The sequence below is a fragment of the Ambystoma mexicanum genome, chromosome 5q (genome assembly GCF_040938575.1).
Source record: "Ambystoma mexicanum isolate Mex_15411 chromosome 5q, UKY_AmexF1_1, whole genome shotgun sequence".
Classification (NCBI taxonomy): Eukaryota; Metazoa; Chordata; class Amphibia; order Caudata; family Ambystomatidae; genus Ambystoma; species Ambystoma mexicanum.
The window spans coordinates 58,877,900-58,896,771 of record NC_090933.1 but is presented as its reverse complement, the minus strand read 5'-3'; the positions used below and the strand labels follow the sequence as shown (position 1 = coordinate 58,896,771).

General features: G+C 43.2%; 1 protein-coding gene across 1 annotated transcript in view; it reads right to left on the bottom strand.

Moving 5' to 3' along the window:
* Positions 1-18,872, bottom strand: part of MOCOS (molybdenum cofactor sulfurase) — an 819,339-nt gene that overhangs the window by 157,460 nt on the left and 643,007 nt on the right. The window contains exon 7 of the mRNA XM_069620525.1: positions 5,239-5,355. Coding sequence (XP_069476626.1) covers positions 5,239-5,355 — 117 coding nt within the window. The remainder of the gene's footprint in view (positions 1-5,238; positions 5,356-18,872) is intronic.

The window sequence follows — 18,872 nt, the reverse complement described above, 5'->3', positions numbered from 1 at the left end:
ACATCACGCCGCTGTGGAGAGCTGATGGGTCAATGGCGATGAAATTTTCCTACTCTAAAGGGATTGCCCTTTTTCTAAAATTAAACCTATTCAAATATCAGTTAATAACTGATATTACTCATATTCGCATATCAGTTATTGTTGTGTATTTACAGCTATACTGAAGTATACAGAAGAGCATGTACACAAGGTACTTGCTTCATTAGACCCCGCATTCCCAGCTCTCAAAATTTTGTAAACCAAATCAAAGGCTTTAAATTGTGAATTGACTCAGAGATACTTGATTATTTAAGAGAGTCCAACTGTTCAAAATAATTACCCGAATGTCTTATTTAGCGATCATTTATTAACATTTAATGCCATTCTGTTGGGAGCACCATTAAGGTTTATGTTTGCGGGTTTGGGGCATTTATTAAATAATAGAGCATATAATTACTAGAATTAAAGAACCAATATAGAGAATAAAGAATGTTTTTATTCGCAGGGACTTCAATATGATTGATTATTTCTCAAACTATAGCTGGGTAACCACCAACAACGGGGATATGTTTCCAACAAAGGATTCTGAGTGCAATCCTAGGGCTGTTCCCATTAACCAGCAGTGTGGGTGGTAGAGAGGGGAAGCTCCAGGGAAGCCTAAACGGATTGTGGGAACAAATCTGGTGTCCTCCAAGGCCTCTGGATTCCCCCAACCTCATGTGTTTCCCCTATCCCACCCTTCGAATACCAACAAACACCAAACCTCCAACAATACTCGATTGTTTCCCTCATTTTTTCACTCATCGCCAAAAAGCTGGAAAAATGCCTGGCCTCCTGCAACCCTCCTTCATACAGGGGTGTTGCTAGGTCTGGAAAAGATCCAGGGCTACGCTAATCTCTGGACCTTCGGGACTCAGGGTAGCTGGCCTTTTGGTTGTAGCCCCTGAGCGTCTATCCGGGGCTACAATCAAAAGACCCGGGGCTATAGCCCCATTCGCCCGTAATAACGCCTCTGATCTGTCATGTGTGTCTCTCTCCCATTCCCCCCAAAAAGCAAATATGTAGCCACCCTTCCCCCTTGACAAAAGCACCTAAAAGTCCACCCTCCTCTTCTTTCCTTAGCCAAACGACAGAAGGCGATAGTCATCAGTAGGCCTAGGCTCCATGTACCTGAGGTGGCCCATGAAATATGAGACTGCTATAAGCAACCTGCCCAAAGCTCTAATTTATAACTCTACATATAACGGATACAATTGCCCCTTGTAAAAAAGTCCCCAACGTGAAATGAGTGATGTGTCGTTCTCGTCCCACAGTGAATCCAGGACGAGAAGGAGACATCACTCTGGCACTACACCATTACGAAGCACTACTCAGTGCACTCAACTACAACTGGCAACACACCACTTCAACCCACTGTTCAGGACTAATCACAATTGCCTTGATAAAGACCCTGGAGTTGTCAAAACACGTGTCGGCACCCACTGTGATAATAAAGACCTAATGGCACAAACCCATAACGAGTGGACTACATCTCTTTAAATACTGTGATAGAACAAAACATAGGAATTCTCCTGAACTCTATCAATTATGTACTTGTTTTGGGGCACAGGAGCACTGCCCCAACAGATTGTTGCAGCCGGCACCTTCAACATCAGAGACGGATAGGATGAGTTTGGCGCGGTAGCCACATGTTCCTGGTGCTCTCACCCCTTTTTCCAAATCAATACCTTCCATATATATAAACTGCTTTACCAAAATGGTTTAAGGGGCTTGTAGCTTGCATGTTAGGGATGCCAGTACATGTATAGATGTTAGGGCGCCTATAGTGGCTAAGAAACATTTTCTAAAGCATTGGAAACGTATTACTAACCCCACTGTGGAAGACTGAATACAAAGTGCGAGGGAAAAGGTTTCTTTACAAGGAAAAGTGCATGATTATGACAGATTATGGGGCTCTTTTGATGAGTTATATGGATTAAACTGTTATCATATTACGATATTGCTTACCACTCTCCTTCCTTCCCAACCTCTCCCCTTCTTTTAAATGTGTCTATTCATTTGTTTATCATGATATGTAAACAGTTAATAGCTATCATATTGAATGTGTAAGTTATATGAAGGTTACTTGTTGAATATGTTTTATTTGTTGCTAATGATCTGATTATTCAAAATAAAATATTTTGTACAAAAAAAAAATGCTTCAGTTAATACGTTAAGTACAAATGGGCCTTATTACGAGTTTGGTGTTAAGGCGGTGGCAAATCCACTGAATTACCACCAAACTCAATTATCGTTACCGCCACTTTGTTCTGTGCAGTTACCACGGGATTACAAGTGCTGGTAATTTCCCATTTTTGGAGTCCATAACACTCCATGGGGATTTTTTGCCAGATTGACCTCCAGTGGAATTACTGCGTAGTAAATCCGTTGATGTCTGGTGGTAAAGTCGCGGATTCAGCTCCAGCTTTTTGCAGGAGGTAAATCCTCTGCTTTATAATATATATTGAGGGCCACATCATTTGCATTGTAAAACATCTCACTCCAAGCTGTCTCTCTCTCCTCACTCTATGGAACGTTACTTTAACAAATTCTACTCTCCACTGTCTACCCCATTCAGTGATCACTACCCCATTGCTCCTTCACCCTAGCCCACACTCATCATCAACCATAGGTCTCCCAAGCCATCCAGTTGCTGTGGACAATGCATTGCTGCTTACACCACTAGCACAAATACAGATCCCCCACTCTTCTTATTGCCTACTAGAACTCTCTATTAACCCCGACCACAGCTCTTGACAAAGTAAAATCCTCCTACACTTACCTTGCTTCCTCTTTCTCCTTGAACCCTTACAATCAATCCATGATCCTCAAGGCCATGCCCACCACCAAGAACTGCTCCATCTTCTCCTATCGCTCCACCAATGAATTTCCTGCTACTTCTAAATTAAACTCACCAAAATATGCGACACCTTGTCCACCCTTCTATCCCGATGACTCCTCAACTCATTTTCCCCAAACTTTCCCTTCTATCTCACTTCTCTTCCACTGAACCGCTATCCATGCTTCGCTCTGCCAACTCATTCGGCTCTGTAACTGACCCCTTTGCACCAAAAATTGTTAAGGAACTTGCACCCATCATCTCAATTTACTTATATGCTTTAGTCAACCTATTTCTCTCTCAACTGGTATCTTCCCACCCTGTTGCAGTGATGCTGCTCCTAAAGAAACTAATGGCTCAGCCCAACAACCCCTTTCTCAGCAGACCTATTTCTCTCCTTCCCTAACACCCTAACATCTTAAAGAGGGTTGTCTTAAATCACATGGTCAACTATCTGAAGATACAGTCACTTGGTAACACTCTCCAATTTTGATTGTGGGCCAAACACTCCACCGAATCCACATCCCCAATTCTCTTACCAGTGTCCCCCAACCTCATATGAGCTCCATTCTCATCCGTCTACACTATTCTGCGGCCTTTGGCACGTTGGATCATCCCTGCCTCCTTTAGACACAATCTCTTCAAGGCTTCAAGGACACTGTACTAGACTGGGCATCCTATCTCTCCGACTGCCCCTTCATCTCATGGGACTCCAGCACCTCCTCTCTGATAGCCCTTCCTGTGGGTGTTCCACAAGGATCAGTCCTAGGCCTCCTCCTCGTCACCATGTACACCTCCTTCCTTGGCAAACTAGATTTCCTTCTGTGTCTTTAAGTATCACGTCTTCACTGACGATACTCAGATATTCTTCTCTTTCCCCTCCTTCACCCCTACAATCTTCCAATGCATAACCTACTAACTCTTCAAAGGAAGAAGTCATCTTTTTCCCTGCCTCCAATTATAAACTCACTCTCCCTTCTCCCTCCACTGCCCCGCCCCATCCAAACCACTCAACCATTGCCCATAGCCTTGGGTTTCTCTTTGACAGCGGCCTGGAACTCTACCAGTTCATCGAGGCCACTGCCGCCACAGACCAACTCAACGTCCTATACATTGGAAACATCCACCCACACCTCACGCACCAATTGACTGAAACGATAATCTCTAATCTTGTGCTTTACAGACTGGACAACCACACAAGCCTACTTGTTATCTAAACATGTACTCTTTTGATCCCCTCAAATTCCTTGCCTCTACCTACTGTCTGCATGCTGGATGGTTCTCCATGCAAAATCGCTCTCTTTAAATTCCTGCTGTCTGTCTATGAATCCATGTGTGACCAATTGCATTCATAAAGCACCACATCAGAGATACATTATGAATAAAGAGAATCTCTGTGATGGATAGGGACATCTGAGCGATGGCATGCAAGAGTGGGGTAAAGAGATAACGATAAAACGAGTACTAAAATGAGTGAGAAGGAGAGAGAGAAAGCGAGATGCAGAGAAGGAAGGGTGATAAAGAAATACTCTGAGTGTGTGAGAGAGGAAACAGCAATACAACACATCATAAACTGGAACTATGAGAGAGATGCATGCAAGAGAGAGAGAGAGAGGTCAGAATTGAGAGATGGAAAGATGGAGAGCAAGAGCATTTTCAAAAGAGTGGCAAAGAGAGAGAGAAATGCAATGCGAGTTAGAAAAAGAGTATGTGAATAAAAGAGAGTGGGAGAGAGAAACAAGAGAGACAGATGGAAAGAAAAGTATGAAAAAGTGAAAGATAATGTTGAGCCAATAGTGGGCATTGAGATGCAGAGTGATGGGCTCAGAGGTAACGGGCAACCGACAACCTTTGCACTTGGGTCCCCCTACCTGCACTTTTGGACACCTGCTGTCTGCACTTACCCTTGCACCTGACACCTGCTGGCAGCACTTCTTGTTATTGTTTTGGTCCCATGTACAGCACTGCCCCCTTCACTTTCCCCTGGCACTTTTCACCTCCCCCCTCCACTGTACTTGTGCGATCTCAATGTCACTTGGCCTAGCAAGAGCGTTGTCTATGTCCTCCTTCTGTTCGCCTTTCCTTGCCTCGTCGCGCCTTGAAACACTTGTGTATAGGCGCGTTACAAATGCCATATCATATCAAGGAGAAAAGCTGAAAAAGAGATTACTAGAGAGTTAGAAATACTGATGGGTAGATCGGAGGAAATAATATATAGAGCAAATGATAGGATACAGCAATAATGAATTAAGTTTAAAAAAAATGATCTAGAGAGCCTTGCACCACAAATGCAATAGTTTCAGTGGAAACCTTCTGGATTTCTAACACACCCATATTTAAACTTTGATGTGTAAACCACTGTACAAGTGGTTGGTACTGACCTCGAAGTTTGTTTTCAGATCCGCGTCGCTGATTCCTAGATAGAGCTGGCATGCGCCCGCGTTACAGAAGCAGCCAGTACGGACATGGATATTGTGGAGAGCGGCCAACTTGTCAACCTGAGAAAAGAATTTGAAGAGAATGAGCCATGCAACTAAGCCCGTACATACATGTATTCTAATATACCATTTCCAGGGAGTAAAAAAACACACGCACACACACTTAAGATCCGTGCAGAGAGCTGTCTGAGAGAGGTTAATACCGGAACAATGATTTCCAAGTGTATAGATGGCACATAACAGCGGGCACAGAGTGGTCTGGCAGCCCTTTAACCGGCAAAGAGTTCCTTACCACCAGGGCAGTTGATCATGTGAAAAGAATGTTGCCACATTATTTTGACTATATGGGGGATTTGTACCATGTCTGGCACTAGCGGCACCTCCAGAAGGTCATCCAGATGAAATAAGACAGTTACTACGTAATTTGCCATTTTTCATTCATTCATCAACACATGGTCATACAAAAAGACATGTAAAACAACGAATAACCAACTTAAATTGAGTCATGCATTGCTCTATAAAATCATGTCAAAACACATTAAGTTGTTAGGTGACTGCAAACTATAAGTTATCTCCTTTTCGGTGTTGGCTATCAGGTGGCGCTAAAGGGCCACCTATAGCCAAAACTATTAGAGGGAGATTGGATAGGAGGGGGACAAAGCTTGTGGACGTTGTTTGGTTATTTACACACCCATTGACTGCCAAAGTCCATAATAGTACCTATGGCCATTCCCACTCACTACCTGCCTGCTCCACTCTTCCCAAAATACTTCCTCCTGGGATCTCTTTGAGCTAGGTCTATCAAGCAGTAGCATCAAATCTGTAATGTATAGGGCCTACCTGTGGTGTTTCAAATCAGTCTTCTCGAGCTTTGTGGCGCAACTGCAGCTGTAAATGGGCCACTAGTGCAATAAAAAGATCTTAACCAAGTCTACTTTCAGCCACTTGATTTATAATCAGCCTCTGTAGCCTCACATGTGTTCCTTGCAAAGAGGTCCGAGTAAAACAGGTATTAGCAAACCCAACAGTTCTGGCTTGCATCTAGGTAATACATAGGCATTTGCCAGGTACTGCCATCGTATGCCTAAGTACCCACACCATTTCCCAAGTCTTGCCATTCAAGGCCAAGTAGTACCTTTATGGCAGTAACTGGTAAGTGCCTATCCCATGTCTACACAAAAACCGAAACCGTTGACTTTGCCAATGCTTGTTTGAATATATGTAGCTCACCACAAAATGCTGACATGCATCATTTTCTAAGAAGGAATTCAGATAGTGCAAAAACAAACGAAACGATGCATACGAGGGAAAAAGAAGACCACACTGCTGTGAGCATTAATATGTGCAAAGGCATCAAAGCATTGTTGTGCAGGCTGACATGTACTTCACAGGGCCATTATGAGCACGATGGTAATGATAAGAGCATGCTGTTTTTCAAAGAACGCCTATTATTTCAAATACCCCCTATTTCAAGGTTTCCGTGGGTTGCAAGGAAAACACTGCATGGGGTAATAACTACATTTAAAGTATGCACGGGTAAATGTATATCACTGTAGTGAATAATGCAGGCAATCTTCCAACTCTTAATTAGATGATATCCTGAAAACAGGCTGCGTTTAAAACACCAATGGGGGGCATGTGAACAAGTGTGGAGCGAAAAATGAAATTTTAGAAGTGCTGTTACACTTTCCTTCCCTGCTCCCTCTCATTTCCATGACGTTCTGAAGAGTAGGAGGGCCAAAAAGCAGGCCTAAACTCACGGATTCCCATGGAACACGCCTTGCAATTGCAACCTGCTCAATAGCACGTGCGTTCTACTGGAACCCATTATAAAACGCCGGCTGCAAAGCAAACTTTGCAGGCAGTTTTTTGTTCCTTTCAAAACCGAGAGTAAATGGAAAGAATAAAGCATGTAAGCACACGCATTGGCGCTCCCCTGCATGCAATTTCCGGTTTGCATTAAATGACCATCAATGTGTTTCAGAGGCTCCATGTGTGTGATCTCACAGAAGTGCGGCTGTGCAGGAAACCAGACATGGAGGCTAGGGTGACCAGACGTCCGGGTTTTCCCCCGTCCAGGGGTCCCGGGAGTTTTTTTCATTTTTGAAACTCGTCGGGGTTTGCATGTTTGGGGGGCTATGGTAATTAAAACCTTAATTATTTTTCACAAGACTTTCAGAATTTTGAAGTTTGGCTCGAACCACCAACCTCTCAGGTACAAGTCAGAATACTTACTGACTGTGCCACAGAGACTGGCTTGGAAATTATTGTACAGCAAGCCATGTAATATCAATTAGAGTTAACGCTCATTTTGAATTAACATGCCACGATTCACAGACAAAACTGCACAAATGAGATTATATACAGATTATAGAAAGGAGAAATATGGTTGGGGGGTGGTTGTGGGGCGTGTTGGGGGAGGGTCGGTAATTAGTGGGCTGCGATGGGGTAGTCCCTCTTTTATGTTGTTGGCCATCCTGTTTTTTTGTTTTGAAAATCTGGTCACCGTACATGGAGCGTAAAAAACCCGCTGAATCACCTGGACGGCCCGATGTCAATTCTACAATCGTGCACAGTAGCAACGCGTACACCACATGTCCCAAGTTGTGTCACTGTATGTCTTTGCCTTAACGGATCACGAATTGAATCCTGGATAACTTGTACTACATGAAGAACGGTAGTGCTCTTAAAACGCAAGTTTGTCCATTGGTGTGTGGTAGCAGGACTCGTCCTCCTATATGAACAGAGTGAAAGTGCTCACATTCATTGAGCAGCATTTTTACCTAAGAAGACATATGCCAAAGCCACAGCCCTACAGACAAGGGATGTATCGGCCACTTTTAATCTCTAAAAATAGCCAAATACTGCCTAAAAATACTCCCAACACAAAATAGGAAATGGACACATAGGGCTTTGTGCCCCTGCTTTCACCCACACAGCTCCTTGCATTTGTTTGGTACAGTAGTGCATGCTGTACTGCAGGAAGGAACTGCTATTATTAGTGCCAGATCAGAAAAAGTAAACAAGTATCTTTTAATGTCTATGAATAACTAGGTGCAAAGGAATCGTTACTGCAAAAACACTTCCGTTTTCCAGTTAAAACATATTTTTACTCACTTATAAAATACTCCCATTGACAATTGGACTTACATGTTTACAACCTAAAAAATCATTTTACTCCCAACTTGAAAGAACAGGCAGAAAAATACTCCCACTTCAAAATCTTATTTGGAGCACTACCAAGTCCTTTTCAAAATGTGTCCTCAGATTCAGTCTAGATTCGCTTCTGGTTCAACAAGGTCCTCTTTTATCCATTTTGCGTTTTCCCTAGAGCTCTCTGTTTTCACATTTCTCCCTACGATTGCACAAATCCAAGTGTGATACCTTTTTTTGGACTAACTGAAACTATTATGCAGAGCTTGTACGATGCATTATCTTTTGAAGCCTCGTAGACTTCCACATGAGTTGGTGGTCACACCGTGAAATTAGCATAAAAAAAGACAATGGGGCTCATTACGAATCCGGCAGTAGCTGTGCCAGTAAAACCGGCAGGCTGCCGCCGCACCTGTAGTGAACTTCCGGTGCCGGACTTCCCGGGTTTACCGGGGCATTACAGCCCTGATGGCCCGGTAAATCCGGCGCCGGCAATTCTGTTAATCCCCATTCCAGTGAAGTCCCATAGTACTCCACAGGAATGGGGATCGCGGAAATACTGGCACCATGTCGTAATGGTGCTGGTGTTTCCGTGCATCTCTGCGGGCAGGTAAGCCACCCGCCCGCAGAACTCGTAGTTTGCCTGTCCGGAAAACGGTGCTGGTACGATTTTACCTGCACCGTTAATTCCGGCAAACTTGTAATGCGAGCCAAAATGATGCAGGGCTTGAGATAATATTTTCAGCTGCATGTATTAGACAAACAAGCCCATTGCCAATAATGTGTCCAAGAAAGAGTCTTCAAAGTACCAAAAGATATTCATGTCCATGATGCTATTTTGATTTGTTTTTTCCCCCAAAATTGTACTGCTTATAATCTGCTTGCTTTTCACATTGCTGAAACATTTGAGTGTGCAATACATTACATTTGTTTTATGTGTTTTCAATCTTTGAATCTCCCCTAACCATGTATGCAAAATAAGCATTTCAATAAACACTTTTCAACAGAGCAAAGAACAGCTGGGCATACTGGCCTTCGAGGGCCTAATCTTGTTTTTAATTTGACCTGGTATATATTTTTGCACTGAATGTATACATCGACGACTTGAGATGTGTCCTTATAACTAAGCTTTACAAGAATCCCACAATATTTCAGGGGAAGGCACGTTTTTATTAGAAACTGCCTATTATTGGCAATGGCCGCATCATATTTTACATATTTTCTTCTAAAAGAGATTTCAGCAATTATTTCTAATTGCATTTCAACTTTAATAGTATATGTCTGTTCTCTATTCACAGTCTTGAGTTTAACAGGCTATAATCTGAACCCAACATTTGCATGATTTGACTTCATGATATTTTTGTACGCTAGAATTGGGACCATATGCAAGTTCTTTCTGTGTCTGAGAAGAAAGTGTAGCTCGGAGTTTATGGTTATGCTCATCACTATGTGTTGAGCAATGAGTTTGCATAAGATTTGTGAAAGGAATTCACGTAAAGTGAAAGGGTCTACGTAATCTTGAAATCCCCAGTCAAAATTGTTGATGGGCAGGTTTCAAACAGTTCTTAATTAAGATTAGTATACATTTGCAGGCTATGCCGTGTACTCATGAAACAGACCTGAAAGCAGAGCTATCAATGGATTATTTTTCTCTGACAAAGTTACACACCTATCGGCATTGTTTATAATCATCTCTTAAAATTGCTATTCCCCTGACTAATGACTTTTGCTTGTGTTATTTCTTCAATGTATTGTCTAGTTTTAGTTTCTTTTTCTGACTTGTATAATTTGTATTCCTTTTGCTGCTTCCTCCGGTACTTGCACAGGTGCCCCATCGAACTTCCAACTACCCAGACAACCACAAGGTATACACACCTGTTGCAAATCTGCACACTTGATTTGTCTAGAGGTTTGCAATAGGTTCACACAAATCCACTAATTAAGTGTTCCCAAAATGTCTGCTATAGACAATTGTGGCATGCACTCTCGCGTATCCCTTTTTCACATGCATTTCTACTCGGCTGTTCAACAACTGAAAATACAAATTACATTACATCATTGTTTGGTACAGTGTCAAAATTGAAGTTCCTGCCCCGGCATAATTTCTTGACATAAAAGGCATTTGACAATGTGCAGTGGGAATTGCTCTGGGAATTCCTGCTTGAAGAGCGGGTATTAAATGGACATGCACATTATGGCCCTGATTCACAGAGCAATTTCCAATGGATTTTTGCCATTATAAAATGCTTCTGTGAATTAGGTCCTATATGTCAAATCTACACCCAGAGTTTGTGCCAATTTGGAATTATCCAGCATGGTGCGATTCAAGAGGCACTAAACAGTATTTCCACTTTCCACACTGTTGTTTGCTGTATAGATTGGGTCACTGATAACACACATAGAAAGGCTATTTGACATTATGACAATTGAATTCCTTGCTCTACCTTCCAAAGCACTAGTCTATGCAAACAACATAGCTATTAGAACCCCAACAACTAAAGAAAGTCTAGATGCCATGTACCAGAAAACCGAAGATCTTTCTCAAAGATTCAATTTACAAAAAATAATTTTGTTTGTACAATGGATGGACAATATGGCTTTCAAAATGTGCTTCCAAAGGGTACTTTAAGGCAATGATCTCATGTCTCTCAAAGATATGTATAAGGGCCAAGACTGACATTCATCTGACACATTTATGATGTGGATGCTCGTCTTTAGGAAAATATCACTGAGCAGACTTTTCAAACAAATAATAGTGTTTTCAGATACCAAACATCAACTACTACACTATCTACTCAAATCTGCTCAATTAAAAATGTTCAAACAATGTTTTTTCATGCTGGTGTCAGGAATGGCACTCTGTCAAGAGTGGCACAGGGCACCCCGGTAGGGTTTGGGTGGCTGTGCTGAAGTAAGGTAGCAGATAAGCACACACAGCAGGAAGTTCAACAAGAAAGAAGAGTAGGAAACGGTAGCTGGGAGCCAAAAGGGGCAAAAGATACAAAGGTATAAACAAACTGGATTCCCTCTTGGGGTGTATGCTGAAATGGGAAAGAGTGTTCCACGAACCTTAGGAAACTCCAGCCTTCTGCACAGATTGCTATAACAGAGGCCCGCGCTGTATGCTCATGGCTGGGAACAACAGCAGTGGGTGTCTGTAACACTGAAAACGCGACAAGGGAAGGGGCAGAGGTTGCCTGCCGGAAACCAACAGGCAAGCTCTGTACAAAAGGGATTACATAAGACACATGAGAAGACAAGAACAGAAATATCCAGTGAAAAGGAAGACAATGAGCAATCTAGCAGAAGGAAATGAAGGAAAGGCAGTTAGACAGAAGTAGATAACCTAAGGTGGAGTACAGCGGACTCAAGGAAGAGAACAAGGGAGCAGCAGTCAGGAAAACAGAAGGGCTGCAAAGTAGGAAGCAGGTCTGCAGTCAAGAGTGGCACTAGGTGCAGGCAAACTGGTGTGGGCTGCGGAGGACTGTAGTAGGTTGCAAGGCAGGGAGTCCAGAAGAACAGGACAGAGAGAGATTAGTAGTAGGCGACAGACAGAGAGCCCAAAAGAATAGGGCCGCGAGGTAGGGAGCCCAGAGGAGCAGGGCTGTAGGCAGCTAAGTGTAAAACAAGCTTTAAGGCAGAGGAGTGCAGCAAGCCTCAAAGCAGGGAGTCCAGAGGACAAGGGCTGAAGGCAGCAGAGGGAGCAGGCTGCAAGGAAAGGAGCCCAGAAGGGCAGGGCAGCAGGGAGTGAGCCCAGAGGAGCAGGGCCACTGACTGTAGAGGGCTGCAGAGGACTGTAGTAGGCTGCAAGGCAGGAAGCCCAGAGGACAAGGGCTGTAGGTAGAAGACAGCGGAGCGTGATCTGCTGCAAGGCAGGGAGCCCCGAAGAGCAGGGCAGCAGGGAGTGAGCCCAGAGGAGCAGGGCCACAAACTGTAGAGGGCTGCAGAGGACTGTAGTAGGCTGCAAGGCAGGAAGCCCAGAGGACAAGGGCTGTAGGTAGAAGGCAGCGGAGCGTGATCGGCTGCAAGGCAGGAAGCCCAGAGGACAAGGGCTGTAGATAAAAGGCAGCAGAGCGTGATCGGCTGCAAGGCAGGGAGCCCTGAAGAGCAGGGCCACAGGGAGTGAGCCCAGAGGAGCAGGGTCACTGACTGTAGAGGGCTGCAGAGGACTGTAGTAGGCTGCCAGGCTGAGAACCCAGCGGAAAAAGGTAGGTAGCAAGCAGCGGAGCGTGATCGGCTGCAAGGTAGGAAACCCCGAAGGGCAGGCAGGGGCTGGAAAACAGCAGAGCGTGATCAGCTGCAATGTAGAGAGCCCGGCAGGGCAAGGGCGGAGGCTGGAAGGCAGCAGAGCGAGATCGGCTGCAATGTAGAGAGCCCGGCAGGGCACTGGATCCAAAACAGGGAAATGCAGCAACAGGAACAGCAAACAAGGTAGAGGGTCAAGGCAAACAGGAGCGGGGAGATCTCAAGATGCAAGACACTGTGCTCCTGCAGGCAGCTGCTTATATACAGCCCTGCCCTGTTCTGAGGCAGGCTAATTGACAGCACCTCTAGCAGCACACCTGAAGACAATCTGCCTCCTCCCTCTCTGGTCCTGAGCAGGTGGAAACAGCACTGGCCTCTAGGGCTTCTGGGGATTGTGGTCCCAATAACGATGAATGAGAATAGCCAGGAATTGAGGACTGTAGCAAGGTGCATTGCGGTAAATGTAGTTAGTTGAATAAAATAAGAAAGAACCAAAGTCGAGCAAATGGAAATTAAAGACCAAGGCGTGAATAGGAGTTGTTCAAAGAGTATTGGGAGGATAAATGAGTACCAAGTAGTCCATGATGGTTGCCAATGCGTGTGCCAGCGGCGCGGGCATGACAGCTGGTCCATGAGAGGAGACTAACGTAAGTTGCACCACTTGTTGTCAATAACAATATTAAATCTAGTACACAACAACAAGAAAACCTCGAAATAAAGCATAACAAACATATGAAATATCATCGAATTAGACACTAATTAGCAACAAACTCCCTTGTTCCTTTAGTGCAGTATCAGATGTAAAACATATTGCTGAAGCATTATTTATCAATTCCTGTATATACAATATTACAAGCAAAAGCCATCACATCCATATATTATAATATCAGATATCAGTGTGGAAGCAACATCATAGTCTATGGGCCTCATTCCGAGATTGGAGGTAGTCATGGCGCTATTTGCGCCATGACTGCCTCCAATAACGGTACCGGCACCAGTCTCTTTCAATGGGGACTTACTGGTATAGTCCGAGCTTTGCGAGACCGGTAAGTCCCCATTGAAAAAAACATTCCCCATTCCCATTGAGCCCGATAGGGCCCAATGGGAATGGGGAAGTAGCTAATAACGGTACCGCAATTTGCGGTACCGTTATTAGCTCTGAAGTCCCTTAGCAGGTCCCGTCCATAACGCCTGGTAAAACTAGGCGTTGAAGGAGGGACCCGGTAAGGGAACTCGTATAAGGGCGGTAAGGGATTACCGGCACCGGTCTCCTTAATGGTGCCCAGTATCCCTTACCGCCCTACTCGTAATGAGGCCCTATGGCTCTGCTGAGGTAGATTGAAGAGAATTATATTTACAAATCAATATTCTATATACATAATAATTATTTTGCCTCACAATATAAGATCCAACATCAATAGTCCATTTATAGCTTTTTTCATACATCATCAAAATATATTTGTATGAGCAATAAAGCTTACTTCTGCCTTTCCATGTTATTCAACAGTTAATGCAATTCTTCTTTTTTTAACAGGGTGTTCTACAGATCCAGGCATTCATTAAACATAACTATTCGTCTGTTCCATGAATATCAACAATATTAGTATTTATTTATTTATTTTTTATTGATTTAGCTGATTACTCAACTTTTCAATTTATACAAAAAAGAAAAAGGGAAACATTCTTAAACAGTTTGTTAAAAAGGTTAACAGATACTTAATTCATTTTCACCAGTTTTTCAAATAGTTAACCATTCATAAAATGTGCAATACATCAAAACACAGAATCACAAGAATACGCACACATGTAATACTTAACCAACCTAAAACATTAAAACACAGCAAATATGTATAAATCATAACATAACATAACATGACATAGCATATTTCAAGCCGTTGTTCACAGGTCATCTGAGAAGACTTAATTTCTTCTTATTACATTTCAGTGAGGATGCGTCTGGCTTCTAACTTTAAAGCATTCAGAAAGTTGGTTGTTGCTATGTATAAACTCATATTTCCAGTTGTGAGTATTTTTAACCATCTGTGTTCTGGTAATACATAGGACATATAAAGCAAATGGTTAGCATAGTGTATATCTCTCAGTTTGCATAGCGCAGTGCATTTCATAACAAGATGTTCAAGTGTTTCTTGAAAAGAAGGATTAAGGCAAAATCGACAGTAATTTTTTTCCAAATTTAGCTGTTTTCTCTGCGCTTGAATGTCCCGAGTAGGCCATAAATTCAAGCGTAAGCGTAGGATCGCTGAGCGTGTTTTGGGATTTGGAGCTTTAAGCAAATAGGTTTCAGTTACTCCCATTTTTTTGTCCAGAAATGCTTGTGCATTGAAATGTTTGTATGAAAGACAGCTGGCACGAGTAGTTACCCAATCTTGCATGTAGATCTTATTTTTGGCATGATCCGGATTATTAATCAACATTTCAAGAGTGGCTTCAGCCTTGGCCAGTATTGATATTACATTCTTTGTCCATTCTTGAGTGAAGCGATTTTTAGAATGGAACATATAGTCTGATACGGTTGCCAACAAGGTGTTATTCTTATCATAAATTATACATTTCCTGAAAAACGCACATAATTGCCAGTGATATCTGGTGTGTAAAGATGTGAGTCCCAGCTCGTATCGTAACCAGGGCCCAGGTGTACATATCGGAACTCTAAATGATTGTCGCCAGTATTTTGCTTCAATTTATTCAAAGAATGAATTTTCAATAAATGTTCTGGTTTCAAGACCATAAAGAAGAGTAGGGGTGATTTTTTGTCGCCAATACTGGATTGCTGGGGCTATTGAAAATTTGACAAATTTAAACAGGATTATCCTGGTTTGCGATATGGCTGGGATCACTTTATTTACGACGATGAGCTTTTGGGTGTCAATGTTAGGAACATCATCAAAAGCCAATCCTAGATATGTGTAGTTTTGAACAATATCAAGTTTAACATCTTTGATTTTCCAGCTCATTTTATTGCTCAGAGAAGCTTTTGGAACATATTGTACTACTTGTGACTTTTTTAAGTTTATGATGAGTTCGTTTAGGTCAAAATATTGAGACAAAGCTGTCAAGAGTCTTTGCAGGCCACTAGGGGTTTTTGATATAAGGACAAGATCATCCGCATACCAAAGAGCTTGTATGATCACATTGTTTAACTTAGGAGAATCTGATGGTACTTCTCTGAAAATCTTCTTGATATTTTGAATATAGAAATTAAACAAGCCAGATGCTAATAGACAGCCTTGTTTTAAACCTTTAGATGTTCTAACAGAGGCAGACAGCAGACCCATTATTGACAGTCTAATACGTATTGATGTTTCAGAATGCAACGCATAGATAATATCAATTAAAGTAGGGGGGCATTCTGCTTCAATGAGCTTATTAATGAGTTTGACTCTAGAAATAGAGTCGAACGCTGCCTGTAAATCGATAAATGCAAAATATATAGGCATCTTGGTGTATTGTGCTTGTTTTTTTAGGGCATGTAATGTAATTAGGTTGACAGCTGTTCCCATGCCTGGCACAAAGCCCGTTTGATTCGGGTCTCGATGTTGGGTCTCCAGAGTCCATTGATTGAAATCTTGCAAGACAAATCGACAAAATATTTTGCTCGGGGTGTCCAGAAGGGCGATGGGGCGATAGTTAGAAGGGGCCTCACGATTGCCGTTTTTGAAAATTGGGACTATTCATGACGTACACCATGATGTGGGTATGGTTTTTGTGTGTAGAATTTGTTGGAATATCTTGTTTAAGATTCTAGCCCACAATTTTGGATGATCTTTCATCATTTGGTTTGTTAGACCATCAGGTCCCGCAGCTCGAGATGAAGAGGACTTATTTATGAAGTCTTCGATGATTTCCGCGGAAATATCAAGATTCCAAGATGCATTATTTTGTGTTAGATATTGATAATGCTCAAAGTTTTCATCGTGGTGTAGTTCAGAGAAGTGTTTTATCCATTCCCTCTCTGCAACACCATTTAGTTGTGTGTCGACTTGTTTGTGGACAACTGTTTCATTCAAAAGGGACCATATTTGAGATGTATTTTTGGTACCGGTTAGATACATAAAATTTTCACTGTCTCTTTGAAACATAGACGTGACTTTGTGACCACATATTTATTTATTTATTTATTGGATATTTGTAAGGCGCCTATAAAACAAATGCTGTTTCAAGCCGCCACAAGACTAAAAAAGGGGGTGGAGCAAGGGAGAAAGAAAACAATAACGGTCCTACTACTCCTTGTGACATTCAGATAGTGCAAGTGCAGTAACAAGAAGTGTAAGGAAGAAGGGTTTGGGGGAAGTGCCAGTCTGCGCAAACGCAAAGTGCTATGGTGGGAAGGGAAGTGCAGGGTAAAGAGGAGAGAGTGCAAGAAAATTAGAGGGTTCAGGGGGGTAACAGTGACTGGGCGAGTGCTAAGGGGAGGCCAGTAGGGCAAGTGCCAGAGGACTGCATGAGGTGCAGGTGGTGAGGGTCCACAGGCTAAGTGCAAGAAGGGAGGTAGACTAGGAGGCGGGGACTGGTGCCCTGTAGAACTCAGAGGGAACCAGACAGCCAGTCACTGAGGCAGACGGGGTGTTAGCAGGGGAGGGGGAGAGGAAAGGAAGAAGAGAAAAGGAGGGTCTTGAGGAGCTTCCAGAACTTAAGAAGATCCGGCTCAAGCCTGAGTGGGGCAGGCAGACTATTCCAGGGGGAGGCTCCCGTGCAGGAGAGAGATCTACCCCCCACTCTCCGCTTAGAGAAGAGTTTGAACTGCAGAGAGTTGGAGTTAGAAGACTGAAGGTCTCTAGCAGGGTGGTATTTAGGGGGAGAGAGTTGGATGTAGTGGGGTCCCAGACCCCAGAAAGCCTTGTGGACGATGCAGAGGGTCTTGAAATTGATCTTGGCAGCCACATGAGCCAGTGGAGAGATTTTAGGGCTGGAGAGATGCAGTCCCTGGGCTTGAGGCGAAGGATAAGTCTTGCAGTCCTATTCTGGATTAGTTGAAGGGAGTAAAGGGGGGAAAGAGGCAGTTTGAGGAAGAGGCTGTTGCAGTAGTCCAGCCTAGGGAGGACCAGAGCTCTGGAGAGATTGAGTTTCTGGGGGAAGGTGAGGAAAGGGAGAATGCCTCTGAGAAGATGCAGCTGATTGTGGGCCTTTTTGGCAAGGTCCACAATGTGAGGAGAGAAGGAGAGAGAGGGGTCAAAGGTGACTCCAAGGATTTTTGCCTCACAAGAGGGTGAGGGGAGGCATAGAGGGCAGTCAGAGGGAAGGGGGGAAGGAAGGAGCAGGGGTCCCAAATAGAAAGATCTCAGTCTTACTGTCAGTATTAGTAATTAGTATTAGTTGTTGCTAAATGACTGAAATATCTTAATTCCCTACAATATAGTTAATGAATGCAGGAACTGAGTGTTGCCTATTTGGGGAATAACATTACATCTGGCTTGTATATTTGTGTTATTATTACTAAATTGTCGCCATAAAACAGCGCTTTCAAGGAACTGTGCTAACGTTATGTATGGTACGTTGCATTGCCATGTTTCAGTTCATATTTAAATTGAGTGTCCCTATTCGTGAGTACCAAAGGTGTTACCTAGAGATTCCAGTAAATTGCTCTGCACCATTTTTTTAGATTCATTGTTCTTTGAACTGAAGTCCTGTCAAAAACAAACACTGACACAGACAAACGTGTTGGCATGCGTATAGTTATTAGACAGGCATTTGCCAGGGACTGCTGTTAGCTCAGGTTATGGAAGTATTTTCCAGCTGTTGCCGTTTTATGGAAAGGCAGTACCGGCATGACAGTGGCCAAAGGCCAGACCTGGGCTTGTTCTGTTTGTGCTTAGAGTACACGTGCTCATCACTGTGTGATTGTTAAAACCATTGGGTTCTTCTCCAGAACCATAGCATAATCTAGCCACAGATTGTATTGTGAAATGGCCTGTTTCCAAAAGATGTTCAGTGATGCCACATGATCTGGTAGGTTATTTATAACGCGCGTAAGACCCAGAGGTTGCTAAGCACGGAGCTGGGGATCGAACCTGTGGTGCTCCGTGTTGTCTTGTTTTCCAGGCGAGCACGTTGCCACAGAGCTATCCTCCTGAGACAATTTTAAGTTACCTTCCGCTTTTGAGTTGGAGGTGTGGTTTTTAATTAAGCGTTTCTGGCGCCATAGTTTTTCAGGGAGTATT